Raw genomic sequence first — 20,994 nt, 5'->3', positions numbered from 1 at the left:
TTTGTTATTCTCATTACTAAAATATTTAATCAGTCCATTCCCCTTATCTGGCAGATAACAAAATTTATTGCACCTGGACTTAGAAGAATACGTGAGATTGCATTTAGAAAAACTGTATCCTGAAAATCAGTTTAATATTCTTGTCAAAATCCTACCCCTCCTCAGTAAACCAAAGTCATTCCTGCTAAAATGAACTTCACAATGACAACACCTTATGGAGAATTCTGCTCTATACTAAATGAATAGTGAATGGTAAGTTTCCATTGTGATTTTGTCCACAATAAAATTACCCTGAGAAGAGTGGTACATCTACGTCTCACACAACAAAAATCTCACATGCAAAAAATGGAAAAATATGAAAAAGGATTTTTATGTAAACTTAAAAAAAAGATATTCCAAACTAGCCAAATTTTCTAGTGCAAGGGCAGTCTTATGAGGAAGAAGCAGAGTGTTAAGACTTGGTTCTTTTTTTTTTTTTTGAGAGGGCATCTCTCATATTTATTGATCAGATGGTTGTTAACAACAATAAAGTTCTGTATAGGGGACTCAATGCTCAATGCACAATCATTAATCCACCCCAAGCCTAATTCTCATCAGTCTCCAATCTTCTGAAGCATAATGAACAAGTTCTTACATGGTGAACAAATTCTTACATAGTGAATAAGTTCTTACATGGTAAACAGTACAAGGGCAGTCATCACAGAAACTTTTGGTTTTGATCATGCATTATGAACTATAAACAATCAGGTCAAATATGAATATTCGTTTGATTTTTATACTTGATTTATATGTGAATCCCACATTTCTCCATTATTATTATTATTATTATTATTATTATTTTTAAATAAAATGCTGAAGTGGTAGGTAGATGCAAGATAAAGGTAGAAAACATAGTTTAGTGCTGTAAGAGAGCAAATGTAGATGATCAGGTATGTGCCTGTAGACTAAGTGTTAATCCAAGCTAGACAAGGGCCATAAAACATCCATGGATGCAGAAGATTTCTCTCAGAACAGGGGGGGTGAGGTTCTAAGCCTCACCTCTGTTGATCCCCAATTTCTCACCTGATGCCCCCCTGTGACTGTGCCTGTCTTAGGTTGCTCCTCCCTTGAGGAATCTTACCCGTCTCTGGCTAACCAGTCATCTTCCGGGGCCATACAGGGAAATGTAAAGTTGGTAAGTGAGAGAAAATTCTTATTGTTTGAAAAGGTTAGCTTTTTACTTCTTTGCATATTTATGCCCTGTGGCTTCTATGCCCAGCATTTGTCTTGAGGTATCTTTACCACTTGGAAGAATTATGATACTTGGTAAATTTGATATGAGGCACGAATTCTATTTAAGGGTTGTAATTAGGAAGGAAGAAGAAAAGCTATAGAAGTAGCAGGCGGAAGAAAACACGGGAAGATTGATTATTTCTTTGACCTATCTTCTTGTAGAGTAACTTCAGCATGTATAGGTTTTAAACTAATTAAATTGCACACACACATTAACATAATAGGAGTACAGTTACATAACCAAAGCAGACCTATAATTACCAGCCATCTCCAGTGAAACCAAGAAAAACAGTTAGGCACCTTAGGCATTTGTGAAAACTTATCTGTGGTATGGTGGATATTGTCCAACTGAACTTGAACAGTCTGAGAGAAATCAGACAAATTAAAACAACCCATTCCTGGGGACTGTTCACATCCCATATGTTCTTTTTAAACTAGATAGTCTGTAGTCGTAAGATTTTGGAGCGCTACAACTTGCACTTCTCCTAATTCTTGTTTGAGTTCCAACAGTATAGATCCAGTCAAATTTGTTGTTTTACTGTATGCACAGGCCAGCTTATATATCTCCTTCTTCATTCCAATGGCAAGTCCAGGAACCGGTGGGATGAATGTAGCTACAACTGCAGCATAGCCTGGATCTTTGTTGAGGTTTTTTGATGATCATCTTCTGGTATGAGTCTTCCAGAGAGTGCTGATGTTGGAAGTTCTTCTTCATATCGTATCTTAGTTCATTTTCTGGGTAGCCAAATTAGGCTTTGATCCTCTGTATAAACACAAACAGACCCTTTGCCCACACTTTGATATGCCCTTTATACCATTGTGTAGAACTCATTGGAAGTCACCACACAGGAACTGCTTTTTTTTTTTTTAAGAGAAAGGAATATTATCAGGAAAGTGTACCTCCATAGCCGATCATCTGACACCCTTTAAGTGATCAAAATTAAGGATATTTAAATCATGCATTAATATTTGATTTACAGATAGTTTTATCCTATCAGGGAGTAATCCCCCTTTTCTTTCTTTCTTTTTTTTGTTATCTTTAATCTACACTTACATGAAGAATATTATGTTTACTAGGCTCTCCCCTATACCAGGCCCCCCTACAGACCCCTTTACAGTCACTGTCCATCAGCATAGCAAAATGTTGTAGAATCACTACTTGCCTTCCCTGTGTTGTACAGCCCTCCCCTTTCTCCCAACCCCCATGCATGCTAATCTTAATACCCCCCTTCTGCTTCCCCCCCCTTATCCCTCCCTACCCACCCATCCTCCCCAGTCCCTTTCCCTTAGGTACCTGTTAGTCCATTCTTGGGTTCTGTGATTCCGCTGCTGTTTTGTTCCTTCAGTTTTCCCTTTGTTCTTATACTCCACAGATGAGTGAAATCATTTGGTATTTCCCTTTCTCCGCTTGGCTTATTTCACTGAGCATAATACCCTCCAGCTCCAACCATGTTGCTGCAAATGGTAGGATTTGCCCTCTTCTTATGGCTGAGTAGTATTCCATTGTGTATATGTACCACATCTTCTTTATCCATTCATCTACCGATGGACATTTAGGTTGCTTCCAATTCTTGGCTGTTGTAAATAGTGCTGCGATAAACATAGGGGTGCACTGATCTTTCTCAAACTTGATTGCTGTGTTCTTAGGGTAAATTCCTAGGAGTGCAATTCCTGGGTCAAATGGTAAGTCTGTTTTGAGCATTTTGATGAACCTCCATACTGCGTTCCACAATGGTTGAACTAATTTACATTCCCACCAGCAGTGTAGGAGGGTTCCCCTTTCTCCACAGCCTCGCCAACATTTGTTGTTGTTTGTCTTTTGGATGGCAGCCATCCTTACTGGTGTGAGGTGATACCTCATTGTAGTTTTAATTTGCATTTCTTTGATAATTAGCGACGTGGAGCATCTTTTCATGTGTCTGTTGGCCATCTGTATTTCTTTTTTGGAGAACTGTCTGTTCAGTTCCTCTGCCCATTTTTTAATTGGATTATTTGTTTTTTGTTTGTTGAGGCGTGTGAGCTCTTTATATATTCTGGACGTCAAGCCTTTATCGGATCTGTCATTTATGAATATATTCTCCCATACTGTAGGGATCCTTCTTGTTCTATTGATGGTGTCTTTTGCTGTACAGAAGCTTTTCAGCTTAATATAGTCCCACTTACTCATTTTTGCTGTTGTTTTCCTTGCCCGGGGAGATATGTTCAAGAAGAGGTCACTCATGTTTATGTCTAAGAGGTTTTTGCCTATGTTTTCTTCCAAGAGTTTAATGGTTTCATGACTTACATTCAGGTCTTTGATCCATTTTGAATTTACTTTTGTATATGGGGTTAGACAATGGTCCAGTTTCATTCTCCTACATGTAGCTGTCCAGTTTTGCCAGCACCATCTGTTGAAGAGACTGTCATTTCGCCATTGTATGTCCATGGCTCCTTTATCAAATATTGATTGACCATATATGTCTGGGTTAATGTCTGGAGTCTCTAGTCTGTTCCATTGGTCTGTGGCTCTGTTCTTGTGCCAGTACCAAATTGTCTTGATTACTATGGCTTTGTAGTAGAGCTTGAAGTTGGGGAGTGAGATCCCCCCTATTTTATTCTTCTTTCTCAGGATTGCTTTGGCTATTCGTGGTCTTTGGTGTTTCCATATGAATTTTTGAATTATTTGTTCCAGTTCATTGAAGAATGTTGCTGGTAGTTTCCTAGGGATTGCATCAAATCTGTATATTGCTTTGGGCAGGATGGCCATTTTGACTATATTAATTCTTCCTAGCCACGAGCATGGGATGAGTTTCCATCTGTTAGTGTCCCCTTTAAATTCTCTTAAGAGTGACTTGTAGTTTTCAGAGTATAAGTCTTTCACTTCCTTGGTTAGGTTTATTCCTAGGTATTTTATTTTTTTTGATGCAATTGTGAATGGAGTTGTTTCCCTGATTTCTCTTTCTGTTGGTTCATTGTTAGTATATAGGAAAGCCATAGATTTCTGTGTGTTGATTTTGTATCCTGCCACTTTGCTGTATTCCGATATCAGTTCTAGTAGTTTTGGGGTGGAGTCTTTAGGGTTTTTTATGTACAGTATCATGTCATCTGCAAATAGTGACAGTTTAACTTCTTCTTTACCGATCTGGATTCCTTGTATGTTTTTGTTTTGTCTGATTGCCGTGGCTAGGACCTCCAGTACTATGTTAAATAACAGTGGGGAGAGTGGGCATCCCTGTCTAGTTCCCGATCTCAGAGGAAAAGCTTTCAGCTTCTTGCTGTTCAGTATAATGTTGGCTGTGGGTTTATCATAGATGGCCTTTATTATGTTGAGGTACTTGCCCTCTATTCCCATTTCGTTGAGAGTTTTTATCATGAATGGATGTTGAATTTTGTCAAATGCTTTTTCAGCATCTATGGAGATGATCATGTGGTTTTTGTCTTTGTTTTTGTTGATGTGGTGGATGATGTTGATGGATTTCCGAATGTTGTACCATCCGTGCATCCCTGGGATGAATCCCACTTGGTCGTGGTGTATGATCCTTTTGATATACTTTTGTATTCGGTTTGCTAATATTTTATTAAGTATTTTTGCATCTACATTCATCAGGGATATTGGTCTGTAATTTTCTTTTTTGGTGGGGTCTTTGCCTGGTTTTGGTATTAGGGTGATGTTGGCTTCATAGAGTGAGTTTGGGAGTATTCCCTCCTCTTTTATTTTTTGGAAAACTTTAAGGAGAATGGGTATTATGTCTTCTCTGTGTGTCTGATAAAATTCCGAGGTAAATCCGTCCAGCCCAGGGGTTTTGTTGTTGGGTAGTTTTTTGATTACCGTTTCAATTTCTTTGCTCGTAATTGGTTTGTTTAACTTTTGTGTTTCTTCCTTTGTCAGTCTTGGAAGGTTGTATTTTTCTAGGAAGTTGTCCATTTCTTCTAGCTTGTTGGCATATAGGTTTTCATAGTAGTTTTTAATAATTCTTTGTATTTCTGTGGAGTCTGTCGTGATTTTTCTGTTCTCATTTCTGATCCTGTTGATTTGTGTTGATTCTCTTTTTCTCTTAATAAGTTTGGCTAGAGGCTTATCTATTTTGTTTATTTTCTCAAAGAACCAGCTCTTGGTTTCATTGATTTTTGCTATTGTTTTATTCTTCTCAATTTTGTTTATTTCTTCTCTGATCTTTATTATGTTCCTCATTCTGCTGACTTTAGGCCTCATTTGTTCTTCTTTTTTCAATTTCGATAATTGTGATGTTAGTCTATTCATTTGGGATTGTTCTTCCTTCTTCAAGTGTGCCTGGATCGCTATATACTTTCCTCTTAAGACTGCTTTCACTGCATCCCACAGAAGTTGGGGCTTTGTGTTGTTGTTGTCATTTGTTTCTATATATTCCTTGATCTCTATTTTAATTTGTTCGTTGATCCATTGATTATTTAGGAGCATGTTGTTAAGCCTCCATGTGTTTGTGAGCCTTTTTGTTTTCCTTGTAGAATTTATTTCTAGTTTTATACCTTTGTGGTCTGAAAAATTGGTTGGTAGAATTTCAATATTTTGGATTTTGCTGAGGCTCTTTTTGTGGGCTAGTATGTGGTCTATTCTGGAGAATGTTCCATGTGCACTTGAGAAGAATGTATATCCTGTTGCTTTTGGATGTAGAGTTCTATAGATGTCTATTAGGTCCATCTGCTCTACTGTGTTGTTCAGTGCTTCCGTGTCCTTACTTATTTTCTGCCCAGTGGATCTATCCTTTGGGGTGAGTGGTGTGTTGAAGTCTCCTAAAATGAATGCATTGCAGTCTATATCCCCCTTTAGTTCTGTTAGTATTTGTTTCACATATGCTGGTGCTCCTGGGTTGGGTGCATATATATTTAGAATGGTTATATCCTCTTGTTGGACTGAGCCCTTTATCATTATGTAGTGTCCTTCTTTATCTCTTGTTACTTTCTTTGTTTTGAAGTCTATTTTGTCTGATATTAGTCCTGCAACCCCTGCTTTCTTCTCGCTGTTGTTTGCTTGAAATATGTTTTTCCATCCCTTGACTTTTAGTCTGTGTATGTCTTTGAGTTTGAGGTGAGTTTCTTGTAAGCAGCTATAGATGGGTCTTGCTTTTTTATCCATTCTATTACTCTGTGTCTTTTGATTGGTGCATTAAGTCCATTTACATTTAGGGTGACTATTGAAAGATATGTACTTATTGCCATTGCAGGCTTTAAATTCGTGGTTACCAAAGGTTCAAGGTTAGCCTCTTTAGTATCTTACTGCCTAACTTAGCTCGCTTATTGAGCTGTTATTTACACTGTCTGGAGATTCTTTTCTTCTCTCCCTTCTTATTCCTCCTCCGCCATTCTTCATATGTTGGGTGTTTTGTTCTGTGCTCTTTTTAGGAGTGCTCCCATCTACAGCAGTTCCTGTAAGATGCCCTGTAGAGGTGGTTTGTGGGAAGCAAATTCCCTCAGCTTTTGCTTGTCTGGGAATTGTTTAATCCCACCATCATATTTAAATGATAGTCGTGCTGGATACAGTATCCTTGGTTCAAGGCCCTTCTGTTTCATTGCATTTAATATATCATGCCATTCTCTTCTGTCCTGTAGGGTTTCTGTCGAGAAGTCTGATGTTAGCCTGATGGGTTTTCCTTTATATGTGACCTTTTTCTCTCTAGCTGCCTTTAAAACTCTTTCCTTGTCCTTGATCTTTGCCATTTTAATTATTATGTGTCTTGGTGTTGTCCTCCTTGGATCCTTTCTGTTGGGGGGTTCTGTGTATTTCCGTGGTCTGTTCGATTATTTCCTCCCCCAGTTTGGGGAAGTTTTCAGCAATTATTTCTTCCAAGATACGTTCCATCCCTTTTCCTATCTCTTCTTCTTCTGGTACCCCTATAATACGGATATTGTTCCTTTTGGATTGGTCACACAGTTCTCATAATATTGTTTCATTCCTGGATATCCTTTTATCTCTCTCTATGTCAGCTTCTATGCTTTCCTGTTGTCTGGTTTCTATTCCATCAATGGCCTCTTGCATCTTATCCATTCTGCTTATAAATCCTTCCAGAGTTGTTTCATTTCTCTAATCTCCTTCCTGGCATCTGTGATCTCCCTCCAGACTTCATCCTATTACTCTTGCATATTTGTCTGCATCTCTGTCAGCATGTTTATGATTTTTATTTTGAATTCTTTGTCAGGAAGACTGGTTAGGTCTGTCTCCTTCTCTGGTGTCTCTGTGATCTTGGTTTGCCTGTAATTTTGTCTTTTCATGGTGATAGGAATAGTTTGCAGAGCTGGGACGAGTGACAGCTGGAAGAACTTCCCTTCTTGTTGGTTTGTTGCCTTCCTCTCCCCCTTCACAAGGCGCTGGGTTCTCGCTGGTATGGATGTAGTCTGGATGTTGTCCTGTGTCCTCTGGTCTTTATTCTAGGAAGAGTTGTCTTTGTTATATTTTCATAGATATATGTGTTTTTGGGAGGAGATTTCCGCTGCTCTACTCACACTGCCATCTTCAAAAACCAAGACTTGGTTCTTTTGTTGTGTGGTTGCTTCTCATTTTTTAGGCTTGCAGCCTAAGTAAATGTGCTTCCCGTAAGATAAGACAGGGCTATGTTTATGCAGTATCCAGTGCTTTCATGCTGTCTGGCTTCTCTTTCTTCAATTGTAGAAACATAGGAGTCATTCCTGCTTCCTCCTCCATCTCAACATCAGCATTTCCCCAATCCAAACCACCACCAAGTCCTATGGATTTCACCTTCTATTTCCAGAGCCCTCAACACCAGACTGGATTTGAGCTACTCTAACTGCCTCTGGGATGGAAGTGTCCTGTTTTAAATGAAAGACTGATTTTTATATTTGATAATCTGATCTTGTCTCTCCTTAGAACCCTTCAATGGTTTCCCACAGCCTTAAGACAACAGCTAAAATTCTTTTTTTTTAGTCTAAGGTACATCACTGTGGTTCAACAGTCCCACTTCCCCATTCCTCTACCTTGGTAACCACTAGTCATTGCTCATTGTCCATGTCTAATGCTGTTTTGTTCCTTCTGTTTTGCTTTGTTATATTCCACAAATAAGTGAAATCATACGGTATTTGTCTCTCTGCCTGGCTTATTTCACTGAGCATAATATCCTCCAACAGCTAAAATTCTTAACTTGGCTCCTAAAGCCTGCATGATCTGGCTTCCCCACCCCTGCCAGTTCCTCTCAGATCCATCTGGCACTGCCCCTTCTTGCACTCATGGGTCTAGCCTCAGTGGACTTCTTTCACTTCTCTGGAGTTATGGTCCCTTCCACCTCAGGGTCTTTGCTTATGCTATTCCTTATATTGAATCACTCCTCCCTTTCCCTCTTCACCTTGGTAAGTCCCACTGATCCACCAGACACCAACTTAAAAGAGTGGCATTTTGCTAGGTTTTTGCCATTTTACTCTCTAGAATCAATCTTCACCATTTTCTGTGCCTTGAGAAACTAACCTATATGGAATGTATCAACAGGAGATTCCAGAAATAGATCCAAAGTGTAGAGAGTGAGGTCAGGTACTTATTCCTCTGGCTCCCTCCCTGCCAGTTGACCATTGGTTGGCTATGTTTCTCCACCAAAGGCCATGGCTCCTGTCAGGCAATCCTGTCTTTACTGCTCTCTTTTGGGAGCTCAGGTAACTACTTTTTCCCCTTGAGACTGCATCATCCCTTGTAGTTTCACTCCTGCCTACACCTTTGTAAGCAGGCCCTTTATTAAATTCCCTTCAATTCTGTTAAATATTTCCCTCCAGGGCAACACTCACTGATACAATGCTCTGCAATGACACACACACACATTTTTTATATAGTATATATATAAATATGCATACATGCAAATAACTGAAACAAAAGTTTCATAGAACAATTTACCCTTAACATGGGTGATACACTGATATTTTTGATTCTATCATATTTTGCTTTAAAAGGTATTATAATATAATCATGATCTACTAATGGGCCATCACTTGCAGTTTGAAATATGCCTTAAATGACGCTTCTGCATATGACACTTTCCCTGACTCATCAGGCTGGATCAGGATTTCTCTTACTTGCCTGCAGATCTCTCTTCACAATTTGTAATGTTATGTCAGTTTCACTGTGAGCGCAGGAACCACAGTGATGCTCACTATTGTATCCTAATTTTCAGGCACTGGGCTCAATACGTATTTGCATAATGAATGAACACAGGAATGATACACACTTACTGCGTTATTCCTTCCAAGACTACTTATATTAGGACTTACGGTACATTTAATAGTATAATTTCTAGTACATTTCTGGGACAGAGAAAATTGGGTGGGAGAGTAGGCTATAAGGTACCTAAACTCTATCTTGATGTACTTAAGAAAGGATCTGATTTTGAATATGATTTATATACATTTATTTCATAAAGCTTAGGAGTCAACCTTTACTCTTTTCTTTTTCCTCTTCTATCAGCAGATCCTGTCAGCATTACATCTAAAACATATTCAGAATTCCAGTACTCATCACCCCTGCTACATGCCATAATCTCTCATCAAGATCCTTACAATTGCTGTCCATCTATCTAATCGATGTCCCTGCTGGCGCCCTTGCTTCTCTTCAGTCTTTACATAGTGACCCTGTTAAAATAGAAGTCACGTCGAATCCACTCCCTTGTACGGAGTGCTCAAATGACTTCCCATCTCAGAGGAAAATCTTCCTTTACAGTGGCTTCCCTGCTTAACTCTTCTCCATAGAGAAATTTTTTCTCACACCACTTCTAATGTGCTGTGTATTATTATTGTTTATTGTCTTGCTCCCGCTTCTAGAAGTTAAGCTCTGTAATGGCAGAAACTTCCGTTGTTTTGTTTACTGTCCTCCGAGCCAAGAATAAAGCTTGGAACATGGAGTCTTTCAATAAACTATATGTTGAAAAAAACGAATGAATCCACAAGGCAATCCAAATAAATGTGCAGTAATTAGGATATGTACCTCTCTGGCGTCCACTAATCTCTCTCATTCTAACTCTACAAGTGTTCAGTGAAGACCTATTATGTGTGGGCACGGTGCTGGGCGCCCCGAGAGTTTGGCAGCTGCAGGACTTCTTAAAAGTCAATAAAGCCTTTTCACGGCGGTATTCCTCAGCCCCGGGGGCAAAACGAAGGACGGAGGTAAGAACCGAAGTCACTTTAGATAAAGGAGAAAAGGGAGGAAAGAAGTAAGAAAAAAAGTGAAGAGAAAGGAGAGCTAGCTGCTGGCCTTTCTCTCCAAGCTAGGATCGGAGTAAGACCCCCACTAAGGGGTGGTAAGAGGGAAAGATACCCCAACGTCGGCGAACAAATCCCGTGCACTCGAGGCTGGAGGACGTCCGCGTGTCCGGCTTCGCTCTTCTGACTACACCGCCACAGCGCGCGGGAGCCAAGCTGGGTGCTTCTATGGCAACGCTCAGCTTCGGAGGACCTTACCTTCTCCTTTCGCTGGCTACCAGTTTGCCTTCCTCTATTCCAAATTAAATTACGTGTTGCATCTTACAGAGATGAAAGGATTTAGGGAAAGAATTTTAAGAGTGGTCTTGAATGTGGTTCGTTTCTGTCAGAGAACAATTTCTGAGGCTTCTTTGGGCGATCGCAGAAGACGCCTTATCTGGGGGCGGGGCGGAGAGGCGCTTATCCCAGGAGGCCATGCGGCGGGGCCTCGCCTTTCTCTTTTCGCCATCTTGGAGCCTCTGGAGGTGAGGGGAGCTCCGGGTGCTGAATTTTGGGGGCAAATAATAGGAGTGGGCTCAGCCATATACCTCGGCCAGGCACTGGTGCGGCTCGGAGGCTCTGCCTGCCAGTGATTTGTATAGATTCCGGCATCAGAGAGGACAGGATGGAAGAGATGTGGGACTGATGCTGCCGGTTCCCTGGAGAAGAGGCGCTCCGGTAATCGGGATTGCTACCTGGACCCTAGCAGTTAGATACTCGAACGTTGTTCTCCCGCCGTTCCCCTTTTGAGGCAGTGGCTTCTTAGGCTGGCTGGCTGCTCCTTTCCAGACCTGGCTTTGCTTGTCGACAGTCTCTCTTTCCCCAGCTTTTCTCCCATTAGTGCCTGAAAGCCTTGTTTTCTACGTGCTTCTCTGATTTCTTGAATTTTTTTCCCTCCAGGTTGTGGCATTAAATTTTTTAGGGCTTCCTTTTGGCGTTTCTACGAATTACTGCTAGTGTAGAGTCTTGCCACTTTCGTTTTTGTCTTCGTTTTGTAGTTTGTTTAGCTGTCAGACATTCTCTGAGGTGGAGACGTCTTGCTAGACTGCGCTTCATGTAGACATTATGGCATAAGTTACGTTTCCCCATTTTCTTAATATGAAATGCCGATCAAAAAGGGATTTACCTGACAGGTTTAAGAAACGAGAGGGAACTGACTGGGTGGGAAATGTGCTTTGCTGAATACTAAACTGGTTCTTTTGTTTTAAGGAGTGCTGGGAACAGAACTTAAAAACCTACAAATATGTCTGGAAGGTACGCATTTTAAATTGTTCTGTACTTGTAGTTTTCTTGTTTATTAGACATGAACTTTAATGTGAGCTTAAGACTGGTGGGAAAACATTAATTTGCTGTAGATAATATTTGGGTAGGGGTGATTACAAGTCAAGTCGTACTAGTGGTTTATTGAAGTAAAATCTTTCAACGGCTTATGGTTAATAGTATTTTGTGTGTCTTAGGCTGTGGTCCAAGGCCATTTTTGCTGGCTATAAGCGGGGTCTCCGGAACCAGAGGGAGCACACAGCTCTTCTTAAAATTGAAGGTGTTTATGCTCGAGATGAAACTGAATTCTATCTAGGCAAGAGATGTGCTTATGTGTACAAAGCAAAGAAGTAAGTTTATACTACTGTCATGCTTTTTGAATTTCTACTTGATTTGTCTCTTTTACCTATTGAAAGAATAAACAAAAGATGTTCATAAAGTGGTATTGTTGTGCTTCTACTTTGGGTCTTTAGGTAACTTGATGAGAGGTTATGGAGGGACGTCGCTTTGTGGGTAGTGTTGGATTTAACTGCTAATTGTTTCAGGGAAAGAGCCAACTTATACTCCTCTTAAAGTTCTTTTCATGTACCTTAATTCATTTCTTTGGTATCTTGAAATTGTATTTTACATTCATGCTTAAAGGTGGTATGTCTTTAGAGCATTTGTTCTTAATCCTGGGTTTTAAAACCCATTCCAGACGAGTTAAAAACTCTGGGGACATGACTTTCATCTTTGCCCTACTTCTTTCTGTAGCCAGAGTGACCCTTTAATATTATAAGTCAAATGATTTGCACATTGCCCCAACTCCAAACTGTTACTCATCTTATTTAGTAAAAGCCAGAGTCATTAAGGAGCCTCTAAGACCCTATGCAACCAGAGCTCCCTATTTCTACTCTTAACCCAGCTAAGGTATCTTCTGCCTTTCCACGAGCCAGGGACACATCCTTCTAGGGTTTTTAACACGTTCTGTTTGTTCCCTTGTTTTCCAGTCATAGTTACATCATTACCTTCTCAGTGAGGCATTCCCTGATACTAAAATTGCAAAAACACTTCCCTCTCCTTACCAACACATCCTCACAGTTCTTGCTTTTTTTCTCTCTCTTCCCAGTATTGCAGCTATTACTATCTGACGCATTTTATATGTTTTAGTTAGGTTGTCCTCCTAAATGTATTGGAAAGTGCTGTATTTTACAAAACTACAAAAAATCACCCTTACAAAAGTGGCATACAGTGTAGGTACTCAGATACTTCTTGAATGAAATGATGCTCCATACTTAAGTTTTACAGGTGACTGAGTGGTTAACTATGGTTGAGAGCTGCTCATCTAAAGGTCATCTTGAATTTGTGTCACTACTAGTTGCCTGGGTTCTCATGCCTCTTTATCTCCTTTTAAAATCAGCAACACAGTGACTCCTGGCGGCAAACCAAATAAAACCAGAGTAATCTGGGGAAAGGTAACTCGTGCTCATGGAAACAGTGGCATGGTTCGTGCCAAGTTCCGAAGCAACCTTCCTGCTAAGGCCATTGGACACAGAATCCGTGTGGTAAGTACAGTTATTAGCAACATGATACCCGGTTGGGTCAGACTAAGCTCAAGGAGTTGGGCTTTGACCTGTAAGGACTTCTGTAATTATAAAACATTACCAGTAGGTTATGCTCCAGAATTAGTGACTACTGTGTAAATGTATTCTGGAACATCAGATTTGTGTCATTAGGAGGAAAGTGAAGGCAAAGTGCTCAGATGGATTGTGCCTGTATTTCAGCTTTTGTTCTAGCTGCTTGGGGTAGGGGAAATAGCATTTAAATGAAAAATTATCTGGCACTGGTAATTTATGAGTCTCTGAAGTAATTGCTAGAAAACAAAAATTCAACACACCTTTTCCTGGCATTACTCTTAGTGATTTCTCATCTCTTCATCATAACAGTCTTTTTAGAATAGGTGTTATTAGCCTTATAGAAGAAAACCAGTGCTGATGTCTTTGTCGCAAGAGCCTGTGGTTTTTCTAAAACACCTCCTGTGTTCTTGAGTTGGGATCCATTTTAATGTACATGGCCATATTCTTGAGTGTATTTTTGAACAGAGGTGCTTTTGAGCCCTGTTGAGCAGTTGAGATTACTCATCAGAGTAAGTTTTTACTCTGTAATTAAAAGAGGCAAAATTAGATGGACTTGCATTGGTCCCAGTGATGGTTCTTAAAGGATATTCACCTGGAAACTGAAGGCTATAAAAACTTAGTTCCCTCCTTCAGTTTCCAGGTGAATATATAAGTAGTCATGATGGTTTTCAGAGATGACAATGGGAGATTTATCCATATTGTGGCACTTAGTAATATTTGTAAGTTTGTATATAACATGCAACTAATAACATTGTATTTTTCCCCCCAGATGCTGTACCCTTCAAGGATTTAAACTTAATGAGAAGTAAATAAAGTGGATTTTGTTGTATTTTTTTTTAATGGCTTAAAATATTTTTTCCCTAAATTCAGTTGCTGTGTGCTGAAATGGTTTTGGCTATCAGGTATTTTTGGAGTGCAAAGAATCCAGAGTTAAATGTAATGGCAATTTACAGAGATTTAGACAACTTTTAATGAGGATAGTATGTGAGTATATTAACACAAAGCCTTACCTGGTGGGAGAGACAAGCTTTGGTTGGGGACAGTGGAAAGAGTATATTGGAAGTGATGGAGCCCTTGAACCTGGTCTCTGAAAAGCTTTTGAAGAAATGGAGACAGCATATTCCAGGAAGGAGAGAAGCCAGAAATTTTAGCCAGTACAAGATCAACACCATGACACAGATTTCCAAATCAAGATGGATCTATAACTCTTCCCCATAAATTTATTTCAACTTAATAAACTTGGTACTATGGTTTATTAAATGTAACTTCCTCCCTCATTAGATGGAGAGTCAGTAGGAGAAACTTAGATTATATTGATGACCTTAAAGAATCTTTGAATAGTAGGCACTTGTCAACAGATTGGTTGGGAAACTTGTGACTTAAAAGTGGTAGTTGGGAAAATTTCAAATGGAGGGTATAATGATGGTATTTGGCAGCTCATTCAGATAGGCAGGGGTGAGAGATCCTTGGGACTTGTGACTGGACAAAGCATTCCAGTATATAATACTTGATGGGAATGATGTATGAATTGACAATATCAAAATGACACGTGCCTTAGAAAAAGTAATACTGTGAAGGGTGGGGTTGCCTGGACAGTGTAGCTCTCCTTTACTCCATTTTTTAATGTAGTAAAGTGCAGGATTGAGGTATTTCAGTGTAGTAGAAAGGAAACTAAGGGTTGCAGAATATTTAAGACCTGTTGAAAGTTTTAATTAAGAAATTGGTTTGCTCTATGATGATTATAGATTTTTGATGCAGTAGCAGCTAGTCCTTATTAAATATCTTGACATTCCACTGAAAATACCAGTAGGGAAGTGGGTGTTTATCAAACACTGCTCAGTTTTTTATTGTATTTGGGTTCTCTAGCAGATGCTAAGAAAATCAGCATGCTTAAAATGGGGTTCTGGGCAGGGGGGCCATGAGGATGACCTTTGAAGGAGAGGATGTGGGAAAGCATTTGGTACAGCAGTTCTAAGGTTTGCTTGGCAGTGGTAGTCCTCAAGCCAAAGCTGCTGTCAGAGGAGTCCCATGTTTAAGAAAAATGGGCTGTGTTTGTATTGCCAGTGTTCCTTGCCTAGCAGCTGCCCTTGGGAAGTATAGCTTTGAAGCAAAAGATGGATGGTGAGAAGCAGCTTGGGGCCATTGGTCAGTTATGCGCTCTACTGAGCCACCAAAGGTTGGAATTTTTTTATTAGAACTGTAAGAAAATTGAACTTAGAAAATCTAGGGTCAAGGGCAGGAAGTCCCAATCTCCGATCTAAAATGAGATTCAGTTCCGCTTCAAAAAACCAACATAAATTAAAAGTACCAACTTTGCCATGCCGGTTAAGTAGATGTATCAGTAACTTGGCAGTGGTCAGGGATGAAGAAATGCTTGGGGAGGTATTTAGGGAAAAGGACATTTCACGAGAAGGCATTTGAGGAGCAATTCTGTAGTGAGGAACTGTATTATGTAGTGTGACAAACCTGCTGGGGGGAGTAATGGGGAAGTAAGTCTAGAAAACAAATGCCAGATTAAATAAAGGCTTGTGGATTGTACTAAGGATTTAGACTTAATAATGTACCTGTATTGAGAACTTGATTGACCAGGGTAATAAGGTCCATATTTTAGAAAGGTCTTAGTGGCAACCCAGCGTAAACTGAAGAAGGGAAAACCAGGTAGGTTTTGCAGTCTTAACAGATGTTTGAGCACCAAAATGGAGCTGACTCCATAAAACGAGTAGAATTTTAAGAACAGTTTATTGTGGAGAGGACTGCAAAGGTAACATGTTCTTAGCTTTGATTGCTGGGTGGGAATAGTGCATTTACAAAGTTCGCAACCTGGGACATGGTTTTGTTGTGGGGAGGGAAGTTGCTAAATTTGAGGAAACTAGAATGTTCACTTGTGAAAGTGCCTGGGATGGCAGATGGATATTCAGGGTTGGCTTAGGCATATGGAGAGAAAAAGATGTCAACCTGTCACCTTTGTAGGAATTGAGTGGGTCTGTGGTTTTCTGAGTGGGATAATGTTAGGAGAGCAATATGGATTAATAAGTGGTAGGTATTTGAGCAAAGCAGGGAAAAGAAGGCTGAAAACCCTTAGGATGACCTCAGTAAATGAAGTGGCCAGCTTTGCATGTAAATTATAGTTGATCTTTGAGCAACACGGGTTTGAACTGCCCTGGCCCATTAAACATGCAGATTTTTTTCAGTAAGTACTTTGGGAAAGTTTGGAAATTTGCAACAGTTTGAAAAAACAGCTTAATTTTAAAACATGTAATACATAGAAAATGTGTTGTTACAGGTAAGGCTTCTTGGTCAGGTTATTCATAGTTAAGTTTTTGGGGAATCAAAAGTTAGATCAACCACTGGGAGGGGTTAGCACCCCTAACTCTTGCCACTGTTCAAAGGTCAACTGTAATCCTATTTTCAACTGACAGTGCAACACCTGTGAAAGCATGCTTAATGCTTTTCTGCTCTGAGGTTTGGTGCTCAAAAGTTTTCAAGACAGTTGCCATTGGAAGAGTACCATTTTTCATAGAAATTACCTCAAATGGCTAGCAGCTTGCTTGCTAGGCCATTGAAATAGACTGTCCCAAGCATGACACTACTGTTAAAAGTACTGACCTGAAGATGACTGGTCACATTCTTTGTTACATATCCACGTAGTGGAAAGAGCACAAGTTCTGAAAGTTAAATCTGGTTTAGAATTACAGCTGCTGCTAGTTGTGGGATGATAGACGTATTATCTAATGAGCCCTTACTCGTAATATACCCCATCCTTGTATTAGTACGTGTTTTTGATAAATGAATTGTAAATCGTAAAGATTTTCTTTACCCCTCAAGTTAATATTTTACAATATTCGGTTCCTATTGGATGACTTCCAGCTCAGAGCTTCCAGTTTCTCATTGTAATTCTTTTGTTAACGAATTTGTTCCAGTTTCTCACATCTCAGTTTTGAAGATAATTTCCTTAATGGCAAGGATTCACCCCAGTCTTTATCTGGGTTATTGCAATTGCAATTCTTGATTTTTATACAAGATGAAGCTGAATAGTAAAAGACACATATGGTTTTATAGGAAATTAACTTCACTTGAGAAGAAATAGGCCTAAAACAGGTGACTCAGGTTAAGTAAAAATGAAAGTTACATTCTTTTCACCTGCTACACAGAGGGCTCCACCATAAAATACCTTGCAGTGAGTTTATATGTCTGTCTAAGCCACCTGGCACCCAGTAGGTGCACATATTTTCAATGAATAACTGAGTTACAGGCTGAAAAACTGCCTTAATAACAACATACTATTTCAGTGCCAAGAACACCCCCTATATCCTCTGTACTACTCACGTGGGCCTCTAGACAGTATCTATTGGTCGGCTTCGCTCAATGAGACGCGGTGGACGGGCTGCCATGCCTATATTGGGCGGAGAATTTGTGGTTGACGTTAGCCAGTTGAAAGACGTCTTTACGCCGGCTGGTCCCTCCACTAGCTCCGGCGCGCAGGCGTCACGTACTCCATGGTAACGATGCTCGGCCCGAAGATGGCGGCTGAGCTGGGAGGAGTGGCTTCCTCCGGTTCAGGCCTGGGCCCAAGCCGGTGGCGCTGGAGCGGTTCTTTATGGGTCCGAAGCATTTTACTCCTGTTGGGCGGGCTCCGGGCAAGCGCCACATCCATTCCTGTCTCCATGAGCAGTTCCCCTCCCTGCCGGCACCTCGTCCCCTCTGATACTGAGGTAGGGCGAAGGAGGAGCGGGAGCGGGCCCTGTAGGGTAAAGTAGTAGTACGGGAGGCGGTGACCTGGGTAGTGATGGGAACAGGGTGTATCGGAGGAGACGGCGAGATTGGGCCAGACATCTAACTCTTATTTAAAGAGGGTTGGGACATGCTATCAACTCCCCTCCTGCACCCAGCAAAGTGGCTGAGTTAGGCGCTCAGAGCATCATCACTTTCCTGTGGGGAGGGTTGTGCTTAGCGTAGTCAGTGGTTTTCAAACTTCAGCGAGCATCAGAATCACCGGAAGGACTTGTTAAAACACAGATTGCTGCCCTACTTCCCCGCTCTGTGACTCATTAGATCTGGGGTGGGTTTCCCATAATTTGCAGTTCAAGTTCTGGTTGGTTAGTAATGCTGCTTGTCCAAAAACCCCACTTTGGAAACCACTGATCTAAAGGTTTGGGAAGGAATTGATAGGGAAGGCGCTGGGGGGATATTAGGGATTCTCTGAAGACAAAATCCAGGTTTATTTTCAAGTTACTTCACATTGCCTGCTTTAGGGAAATCTCTTGCCTTGTAAGTGCCTGCCTCCTCGCTCCGTTTTTATGTGTCTGAATTCTTCAGCCTCAGTTTACTTTTCCCAACCTCAAGACAGCCTGCTGAAATCACCCCACAGAACGTTCGCTCTTTCATTGCACAGTACATCTTATCTGTGCTCTCTTCTGGCACTTAACCAATTACTGCTGTGTGGTAATGGCTGATTTTTTAGGCATGTCTTACTTCCCTTTGTAGTTAAATTGTAAGGTTCCTTGGGATAGGGTGTGTGTCTTACACTTTGATTCCTTACACAGTTAAAGCAAAGGAGGGCCCCCAATAAGTGTTCTTTGAGGAAAGGAGACGTATTACCTGGGATAGGGCTGCATGTTGTGCTTGGCTTTATAATTTTCTTATTATTTTATCATGAAATATTAACCCAGAAATTTTCAAGTCAGCTCAGAAATCTAAGACCACTTATTTTTATGGTAATTCACAAAATTTCTATGCCTATTGTTCATATGCACCAAAATAACAAGTTTGGGGTTGTAGGGTGTTAAAGCTTTTATCATGACACTGTATTTTGGCTGAATTAATTAAAATTTAAAATGTCTTAGCTACTTTTAAGTTTATAATACAGCATTGTCTATAATCACTGTGCTGTGCACTAGATCTCCAGGACTTATTTATCTACTACTGGTTGCAAGTCTGAGACCATTGTCCAAGTACTTCTTTATATAGAGCTGAATATTCTTCCTGAAACTTCCTGAAACAGTCTATCCCTATTTATGCCTCTTTTGGTTGAACAAACTCACTAGTGATAGTGCTTCAGATATTAAAAGCAAACTATTAAGTTATTGAGAGTTCTCATCCCCAATAAATTTTCTGGGTTCATCATAAAGTGTGTAACAGCAAGTCCCCCTAACCTCTTTCCTTTAACTTGGGCACAAAATATAGGGAAGAACCATTCATTGTACTTGTAAGATAAATTTTAGCCGAAATAAGCAGGCGAAGAGAGGCAACAAAGGGCCAGGTAGTTTATTTGAATGCCACTCCCGGGTGATGTTCCACAGTCTGGGTATTACAGGCTGGGGAAGTCACACCCGATCAGGGAGGTGGGGGCTTATAAGGGATTAGGAGGGGGAGGAGTGGGCAAGCTATCCTAGGGGGCGTGGAGAGGTATGATTGGCTAAAGGTGACATAATAGACAACTAGAAACTTTTTTTCCTTCCAAGAGGGAGGAGGCTGACATCCGGGTCTTAGTTGGCACATCAGAAGGATGGAATTCAGGGAGAGCTCTCCCCTTTCCATATAAGGCACGGACCTCAGGGTCTGGTCTGTTCACCCCCTATGGCATCTCTCTGTTCTGTTTGCCTGTCCTTGTTTTTCCTCCCTCCAGCCTAACATTCCAGCCTTTTGGTCATAATGGGCGACGACTCGATCTGGCTACTTCCAGCTGACAAGGGGAATTGTGGGGGTTTGAGGCTGGTATTAGGCCAAAGGAGGGGGCTCAGTGGGAAGAGGTGCGCAACGGTGAAGTAACATCTGGCTGGTGGCGACCTGGGTCATCTGGGTTAGCCGCTGTTGGAGGAACCTGAGGACACAAGGGGCAACTAAGAGTAAACTACAAACTATTATTAAGGGGCCCAGTAGGGGCATTAGCCAGGCTATTGTGGGGGAACTGGAATTCTGGATCGAATTTACATCTCAATGACTAGTATTGGGATTTAGTCATAAGACTAATTATTGAATTATTAATTGAATTATTAATAAGACTGCATTATTGAAACAATACTTTTCTCTAAAATCACCCTCATTTTTATTAGAAGTAGCCAGATTAAGAAAATAATTAACAGTTGGCTTGATTATTTGCATAAGTGCAGCAAGAAGAGCAATTGATTACATAGGCTCTTTTAAGTATGCTTTGCTGGAACTTTTTATAAGGAATTTCAGATTGGACTGTTAAAGGCTTCTTGAGGCCAGAAAGCCAAGCCAGACTTGCCATCAGGTTGTGCCTGCAGTACCTGTAGATTTGGGTGAATTCCTCTCTTCTTGAGGTTCCCAAGACATTCCTGAGGTCCTGCACTTGCCAGGAAGTGACCTTCCTTACTTACCTGGTAAGGCTGCTGGGAACTCTGTAAGCAAGGTACCAGGCCAGTTCTTTTAAGGGGCTTTGTTGGCTTTATAAAGTTAATCTTAGTTCCTTAAAGCTGTCTGTTCATATCTGAGTTTACACACGTGTCTCTCAGGTATGACGTTCCAGTCAAAGCCTTGGTAATATAACCAGTGTTTTTAATTGGTCCTCTTACAAGGAAAGCAGATTCTTATTGAACCTGTGCAAATAAACATACTGCCATGAAATATAAAAATAGTCACTGAGAGTTTTTAAATTCTGGAGGGATCAGGTAGAGAGAAAGATAAAGTTTCAATTCTGCTT

The 20,994-nt window shown here is 40.5% G+C and overlaps 3 protein-coding genes across 17 annotated transcripts in view; 2 read left to right on the top strand and 1 right to left on the bottom strand.

Annotated features, from left to right (window-relative positions):
- IQCG (IQ motif containing G) overlaps positions 1 to 10,820 on the bottom strand; it is a 42,194-nt gene extending 31,374 nt beyond the window's left edge. For 5 of the 9 annotated variants that reach the window (XM_036904875.2, XM_036904909.2, XM_036904914.2 and 2 more), the window contains exon 1: positions 10,532 to 10,672. The gene's annotated coding sequence lies outside the window, so the exon portion shown is untranslated. The other 4 variants (XM_036904884.2, XM_036904902.2, XM_057503648.1 and 1 more) reach the window with 3 other exon arrangements.
- Positions 10,821 to 10,884: 64 nt separating this feature from the next.
- Positions 10,885 to 14,591, top strand: RPL35A (ribosomal protein L35a). Of its 3 annotated transcripts, none has more exons than XM_036904933.2 (5): positions 10,885 to 10,940; positions 11,665 to 11,709; positions 11,913 to 12,065; positions 13,115 to 13,259; positions 14,101 to 14,160. In XM_036904933.2, exons 2-5 carry the CDS (start codon positions 11,699 to 11,701, stop codon positions 14,122 to 14,124), a joined length of 333 nt encoding a protein of 110 aa, XP_036760828.1. In that variant the 5' UTR covers positions 10,885 to 10,940; positions 11,665 to 11,698; the 3' UTR covers positions 14,125 to 14,160. The 3 variants fall into 3 exon arrangements, with proteins under 3 accessions (XP_036760828.1, XP_036760820.1, XP_036760838.1); XM_036904925.2 differs by having other exon boundaries at positions 10,924 to 11,133; XM_036904943.2 differs by lacking the exon at positions 14,101 to 14,160 and adding an exon at positions 14,287 to 14,591 and having other exon boundaries at positions 10,929 to 11,133.
- A 3,122-nt stretch (positions 14,592 to 17,713) lies between these two features.
- The window catches only part of LMLN (leishmanolysin like peptidase), a 121,839-nt gene continuing 118,558 nt past the window's right edge, over positions 17,714 to 20,994 (top strand). For 2 of the 5 annotated variants that reach the window (XM_057503598.1, XM_057503614.1), the window contains exon 1: positions 17,714 to 18,043. In XM_057503598.1, the coding sequence (XP_057359581.1) occupies positions 17,828 to 18,043 (216 nt within the window). In that variant the 5' untranslated portion in view covers positions 17,714 to 17,827. The remainder of the gene's footprint in view (positions 18,044 to 20,994) is intronic. The other 3 variants (XR_005028718.2, XM_036904958.2, XM_036904971.2) reach the window with 2 other exon arrangements.

This window comes from Manis pentadactyla, chromosome 1 (genome assembly GCF_030020395.1).
Source record: "Manis pentadactyla isolate mManPen7 chromosome 1, mManPen7.hap1, whole genome shotgun sequence".
Classification (NCBI taxonomy): Eukaryota; Metazoa; Chordata; class Mammalia; order Pholidota; family Manidae; genus Manis; species Manis pentadactyla.
This window is presented reverse-complemented; position numbering and strand designations above follow the sequence as displayed.

Bases quoted from the DNA above. Each gene is read 5' to 3' on its own strand.
- RPL35A (XM_036904933.2), top strand. The intron at 12,066-13,114 runs GTAAGTTTATAC...TTTTAAAATCAG, and splicing joins TATGTGTACAAAGCAAAGAA to CAACACAGTGACTCCTGGCG. The intron at 13,260-14,100 runs GTAAGTACAGTT...TTTTCCCCCCAG, and splicing joins TTGGACACAGAATCCGTGTG to ATGCTGTACCCTTCAAGGAT.